Here is a 7296-nt window from a genome sequence, read left to right as displayed (position 1 = left end):
CCCCGAGTAAAAGAGCTAAAATTTGTGATCAGATTTACGAGTTCAAACAATGTAATGGGGAACAACATTTTGAAGCTTGGGAGAGGTACAAAGAATATTTGGATAGGAGTCCAAACCATGGTTTTCCAGATCAGATTTTGAAGGAGAAGTTCTACAGAGGGTTGGATCCTATGACCCAAGCAATAGCCAATAATGCTGCTAGCGGGTGTTTCATGAATAAGTCCTATGCTAATATTACTGATAAACTTGATCGATTGACTACAGAGTCAAGCATGGCATTCGAGTAATTCTGATGGGCTATCACTTGGGACACCATTGATTCAAAATATTGTGAAAGATAGACAGGAAACGCAGCAGACATTGACACAATTGGCCACTAGTCTCTCTTTACTGACAAAGAGTCTTGATGAGAAGAAATCAATGAAGGCAACCATTTGTGAAGATATCTTAGGCATGCTGCCTGGAATGTACCAAGTCCAGAGGGTCCATATCAAGAGGGTCCCCTCCGCCAGTTGAGGATGTTCAATATGCAGATTACATAGTGAAAGGGGATATTCCTAGGCATATTCAGAGATACTGGAGACCTCAACAAGGGCAGGGTGCATACAACAACTACAACAACAACCAAGGGAACTACAATAACAACTATGGTGGACCGAACCAATATAGATGCAACAACAACAATGGTAACTTCGGAAACAGAAGTTCCAACCCTTACATTCCACAAATAAGGCAGTCTAATGATCAAGGTAGTTCAAGGTTGGACTCAATGCTTAAAAAAGTGTTAGCAAGTCAGACAAACACTGAAAAGACATTATCTGGGCTATCAGAGATAGTGGTTTCTCATTCAGCAGCTATTGAGAACCTTGAACAGTAGATGCGTGATCTTTCTAGAGAACAGCATCCTACTAAAAAAGGTTAGCTTCCTAGTGATACTATTCCAAACTCGAAGAATGGTGGTGGCATGGAACATACTTTTATTATTAGCACGAGGAGTGGTAAAATACTTCAAGATGCTGACAAGAAGGTGGTAGATCTAGATCCAATTATTGAGAAAGAAGAGGTGCATTCTGATGTTCCTATCGTTGATGATGAGGTCCATGGTGAAGAAAAAGTTACTGATATTCCCGAAGTTACCGCTGACACAAGGAACACACGATAAAAGGGGCTCTTCGCCCTTTGACTTAGATGTACAAAGCAAAGCCTCCCTTTCCTCAGAGGTTGGCAAAGAAGAATGACAATGTTAAGTGTCAGAAGTTCTATGATCAGTTGAAGCAGTTAATAGTGAATTTTTCATTCTTAGATGCTGTCAAAGAGATGCCCGGATTTGCTAAGTTTGTGAAAGACCTGCTTAGTAAGAAAAGTCTGTTCAACATGAGATAGTGAATTTAACTCAGTGTGAGAGTTCTATTGATAGTGAATTTAACTCAGCGTGAGAGTTCGATTATTACTTCCAGCACAGTTCAGAAGAAGGGAGATCCGGGGGCATTTACCATTCTGTGTAATATTAGGCGTCATGCATTCGCCCGTGCTCTGTGTGATAATGGGGCGAGTATCAACTTGATGCCTCTTGCTATTTTCAAACAGTCTGGATTAGGAATGCCTAGACTAACTTCTATGCAATTACAAATGGCAGACATATTCATCAAGAAGCCAGTTGGGGTCATAGATGTTGTGCTGGTGCAAGTGGGTAAGTTCATGTTGCCTGCTGATTTCATTATTCTGGATTGTGCGGTTGATAGAGATATTCCCATCATCTTGGGAAGACCCTTCCTTGTTACGGGCAGAGTGCTTATGGACTCTGATTAAAATGAAATCAAGTTCTGAGTGAATGATGAAGAAGACTAAACACACCTATACATAAACATATAAAAAATATCTCCCTTCTCTCTCCTCCTATTCCCATGCAAACCCTAAACAAAACCTACTTTCACACTATGGCCACTGGTGAGCCGTCAACGATAGCTGGCCAGCCTCCATCAACGTCCAATCTAGATCACTACCCTCCCCTTACCAACACGAAAATACCCGTTTCTCATCCTATTGTCCCTCTTCTATCGGTCGAAGATACAAACCCTACAACCTACATGCAGACTTTTGTGCATGAATGTACCCCTACTACCAACCCCATTATTGATCCTATACCTATTAAGGAGGTTCAATATGTTAATGGTATCCCAGTGGTGCATTGCACTATGTCAGAAGTATCAAGAATGGAGCAAATAGAGAATTTAAAGCATGCTATTGTAGGTAAGTTCTCATATGGCTAGCCGTAAAATGGATGAGTTGAGAGATATTGTTCCAAGTCAATGTGGTGCTAAGGGAAAGTGTCAAGTTGGATTCCAAAGAGATCGACATATTTTGATTAGATGTTCTTTAATGGAAGATTTCATAAACATCTCTTCTAAGAGTGCCTTTTGGTTGAAGTCTGATGGTGGTAAGTCTTATCAGATGAGACCTCTCATAGATGATTCCCATTTTAGGGTTGACGAAGAGACTTCAATTGCAATGGCATGGATATATTTCCTTTATTTACTGCCTACTTACTTTGTTAAGGAATCTTTGTTTACCTTAGCATCGGCAGTTGGGAAACCATTATTATTGGACATGGCTACTATTAATAAAACCAGGCCTAATTGTGCTAGGGTAAAGGTGCAACTGGATTTATTATCAGATCTTCTTAAGTTTGTTATGATGGATATTGAATATGACCAAACCAAAGAAGTGAATGTTATGAAAGTGAAGATTCAGTATGATCATTTGCCTAATTATTGTACTGAATGTAAGTTACAAGGCCATACAAAGGAAGAGTGTAGAGTGTTACATCCTGAGTTAAAGGCATAAAAGAAAGAGGATGTCTATGAAGGAGAGGCAGAAGTGAAGATTAGTGAGGAAGTGACAACTGAGAAACAAACAGTAGCAACAACATCTAAGGGATTTCAATATCTAGGAAGGTATAATAGGTATAATAGATGGAGCTATCCTATGCAACAATATTTGCCAAAGGTGTTGTCTAGTGGGAAAGTTGTTACTTATCCAAATGCTACTAACATGGGAAAGAAGAGGAAGGAGGATGGTCATGCAGGGAAAGACAAGCAACCAGAAGGAGTTTCACTTCAAAATAATTTTGAAGTATTGAATGAAAATGTAGAAGAAGGGGTGGATAATGACAACACAAAGGATTTGGTTCCTACTGAGTCAGTAAGGACTTTTTAAAGGGCCAGATGTTTTAATCAAAGAGGCAGAAGATGTTGACTAATCTGATGAAAGTTTGAAAGTAACTAGGGAAGAAGGACATATTGGAATACAGGCTGAGAATGGAAAGGCAAGTGTGGGTACTGAGATAGTTATTTACAAGGGCCCTGAAGAAAAGATTAACAATGTAGATGATCCCCAAGAGATAGTTACTGATGGAAGAGACAAAGTAGCAGATAGCCAAGAACAAGTAGAAGATAGTGCAGGTTCTGAGATAGTTATTTATAAGAGTCTTGAAAAAAGACTAGCAATGTAGATGATTCTCAAGATGATGGAGGCAACAGAGTAGCAGATAGCCAAGAACATGTAGAGGATGGAGAGAAGCAGAAATTAAATGATTGTGTGGACAAGTTAGCTCAGGATTATGAGCTAAGTAACATAGTTTTTAATCAGGAGCATACTCAGAAGGAATTTCCTCTTCCAATTATGCTTAGACAGGAGGATCAGTTGAATTTTTCTATAAATCATGATGGAGTGAGATCCTACCCACCTGAAAGGGAGGAACCTGATGATTTGCATATGGATCTGGTGGAAAAATGTCAAGATCAACAAATTCTATCCCTGAAGAAACCTTCTCCTTTGAAGGAACTGCATGATGTAGTGTCCTATAATCTAACAGATATGGCATTACCTGAGTAGCTTGATACAAGTGGCAGTGCTAAAGATGGGGTAGATGAGGAAGCCATAGAGCAGGTGTTTAATCAGGTAGCTAAGGAAGCTGATATTTCTCCAAAGTCCATGCAGAAAGGGAGTAAGAAGGGCAAACAACAAAGTGTAGTGGATATTCAGCCTATAAGAATATTGCCAAATAGAGCCACGTGAAGAATGTCAATAAATCTTTATGAAGACTCTATTTTGGAATATCGTGTCCGTGAATTCATAGCAAGCTTTTCATAGAGTGCAAATGTTACATAGGCATCATAAATTCTCTATCGTTACTTTGATGGGACCATTTCAGCATGTTAGACACATTCAAAGATTTAGAAGGAGATTGGGAATGAGGTATGCACATCATAACTGCAATGGTAAAATTTGGTTCTTTATAAATGATAGTATAGATGTAGAGGTGATTCAGGATACAGATCAACAGATTACAGTTAAGCTAAATTTTCAGGAGGATAATAAGATTCTTATGACTTCTATGATTTATGCAAAGTGTGAAGCATTAGAAAGAATTAGTCTTTGGGATAACTTGTATAACCTGGCTGACCAAATGGAAGTGCCCTGGCTTGTGGGAGGGGATTTCAATGTCATTATGCATGAAGATGAGAAAATAGGGGGTCTGCTAGTTTATCCAGATGAGTATGAAGATTTTGCATTCTATGTGAATTCAAGTGAACTATTTGAAGTTTCTTTTAAATGGAGCTTATTCACATGGTGGAATGGTAGAGCTGGTAGGGATTGTATTTTTAAATGGTTGGACAGAATGCTCACTAATTCAAAACTACAGGATTGGTTTGGTCACATGGAAGATGAACTTTTATCTAGAACTGGTTCTGATCATGCTCCTCTTCTACTTACTTGTGGAAATTCATCTCAACATGTAAGGAAACCTTTCAGATTTCTAAAGTTTTGGATAGAACATGAATCCTTCTTAAAGGTTGTGAATCAAGGGTGGAATACTGATTTTGAAGCAGATGAACTCATTACTTTTAAACTGAAGCTTAAAAAAGTTAAATCCATTTTATCAGAATGGAGTAAAGCTACCTTTAGGGATATCTTCAAGGAACTGATAGTAAGGGAAGATATTGTGAGAGTTAAAGAATAGCTTTTTGAAGATGATCCTTCTCCTGTAAACAGGATGGTACTCCAACTAACACAAGCAGAATTGAAGAAGTATATGCATTATGAGGAGGAGTTCTGGAGACAGAAATCTCAATTTACTTGCTTTTCTGAGAGGGATTGGAATACAAGGTTTTTCCACAATATGGTAAATGGTAGGAGGAAGATATTGCAGGTCAAAAGGATGAAAAAGCAGGATGGAAGTTGGATTGAGGGGGAAGATGCTCTAGCTGAGGAAGCAACTCAGTTTTATCAGCATCAGTTTATACAGTAGGATATCTCCTCAGATCCTAATAGGGTTACTTAGGAGAAAAATCAGATACTTACCAGCATGCCAACTCTAGAAGATGTTAAGAATGCAATTTTTGATCAATCAAGAGATAGCTCAGGTGGTCCAGATGGTATGATAGCAGCATTTTATCAAGTATGCTAGGAAATTATGGGGGCTGATGTATATAATGTAGTGAAAGTCTTCTTTGAAGGACAGACTTTGCCAAAGTCCATAACTCATACAAATCTGGTTCTGATCCCAAAGAAGAATAATGTTGAGACCTTTGCAGATATGAGGCCCATAAGTCTCAATAATTTTATTAACAAAGTGGTCTCTATAGTGGTGCAAAAATAAACTTGAAAATGTTTTGCCTTCTTTGATATCTGCTAATCAGTCTGGTTTTGTAAAGGGAAGATGTATCATTGAGAATGTACTGTTAACTCAAGAGGTGGTATCAGATATAAGACTTAGGGGAAAACCAGCTAATGTGGTGCTCAAACTGGATATGGCTAAGGCCTATGATAGAGTGTCATGGGATTTTTTGGCAAGAGTTCTAAGGAAGATGGGATTTGCAGAAGTATTTATAGATATGATATGGAGATTGATAGCAAATAATTGGCACTCAGTTTTATTCAATGGACAGGCTTCTGGATTTTTCCACTCAACAAGAGGTGTTAGGCAAGGAGATCCACTCTCTCCTACTTTGTTTATTTTGTCTGCAGAAGTGCTATCTAGAGCATTGAACTCTTTATTTGAGGACAATGGCTTTAAAAGCTATGGAATGCCTAAATGGAGTGCTAATCTGAATCAGTTTGCTTATGAAGATGATACTATTATATTCTCATCTGCAAATGATACTTCGTTACAGGTGATCATGGGAATATTACAGGAGTATGAGCAGATGTCAGGGCAGCTTATCAACAAAGGATAAAGTTCCTTTACATGCATAGTAAAGTTGCAAATGTGATGGTGCAGCAGGTGGAGGCTATTACTGGTTTTAATAGGGGATCTTTCCCTTTCACATACTTAGTTTTCCCAATCACACATGCAAGAAAGAGAAAGGCTGATTATAGTAACTTGATCAAAAAAGTGAAGGACAAACTGGCATCTTGGAAAGGAAGACTTTTATCTTTTGGAGGAAAAGGCTGTTTTGATCTTGAGTGTTTCTATCGACTATGCCAATTCACCTACTCTCAGCTATCAGACCTCCAAAGGGTGTTATATATGACCTGCATAGGGTGTTTGCAAGATTTTCTAGAATAATAGTGAAGAAGGAAGAACAAGACATTGTTCTTTATGGATGAATCTGTGCTTGCCAAAGGAAGAAGGTGGAGTTGGCTTCAGATCCGTATTTGATGTTTCTAAAGCATTATGTGCTAAACTCTGGTGGAAATTTAGAACTACAAATACTCTATGGTCAAATTATATGTGGAACAAGTATTGTAAAAGGCACTACTCTCAGTATATGCCTTGGAAAGGAGGCTCTCAGATCTGGAAAATGATGTTAGAAGCTAGAGACAACATGGAGCATGAAATGTGGTGGGAGCCATGAAGTGGAACTGCTAATATTTGGTTTGATAATTGGACAAAACTTGGAGCTTTATACTACTTAGTTCCTGATGATTTTGTTGTGGATGAAACAAGACAAGATGTGAAGGAATTGAGAAATCAGGATGGGTGGAACATGAGTAAACTACAACAGCTTTTTCCTACTGATATTGTTGATCATATACTGGAAGAATTAGACTTTCATGAATCTACAGAAGAATGGGATAAATCAAGGTAGATGATGACATCATCTGGTAAATTTACAGTTGGAAGTGCATGGGAGGGGAGCTCTTAAGAAGGAAACTTGGGAAGTCTGATATATACAAAAGCATATGGATACCAGGTTTGCCTTTCAAAATCTCATTCTTTTCTGGAGATTGTGGAAATGCAAACTACCGATGGGATATACTTGAGAAGGATTTGGATTAATACGAGAAGGA

The 7296-nt window shown here is 38.4% G+C and overlaps 1 protein-coding gene across 1 annotated transcript; it reads left to right on the top strand.

Moving 5' to 3' along the window:
* The first annotated feature begins 964 nt into the window (after positions 1-964).
* Positions 965-1809, top strand: LOC132064727 (uncharacterized). Its single transcript, XM_059457822.1, has 3 exons — positions 965-1132; positions 1219-1363; positions 1418-1809. The coding sequence occupies exons 1-3, from the start codon at positions 965-967 to the stop codon at positions 1807-1809; spliced, it is 705 nt and encodes a 234-aa protein (XP_059313805.1).
* The last annotated feature ends 5487 nt before the right edge of the window (positions 1810-7296 follow it).

The sequence above is a fragment of the Lycium ferocissimum genome, chromosome 1 (genome assembly GCF_029784015.1).
Source record: "Lycium ferocissimum isolate CSIRO_LF1 chromosome 1, AGI_CSIRO_Lferr_CH_V1, whole genome shotgun sequence".
Taxonomy (NCBI): Eukaryota; Viridiplantae; Streptophyta; class Magnoliopsida; order Solanales; family Solanaceae; genus Lycium; species Lycium ferocissimum.
This window is presented reverse-complemented; position numbering and strand designations above follow the sequence as displayed.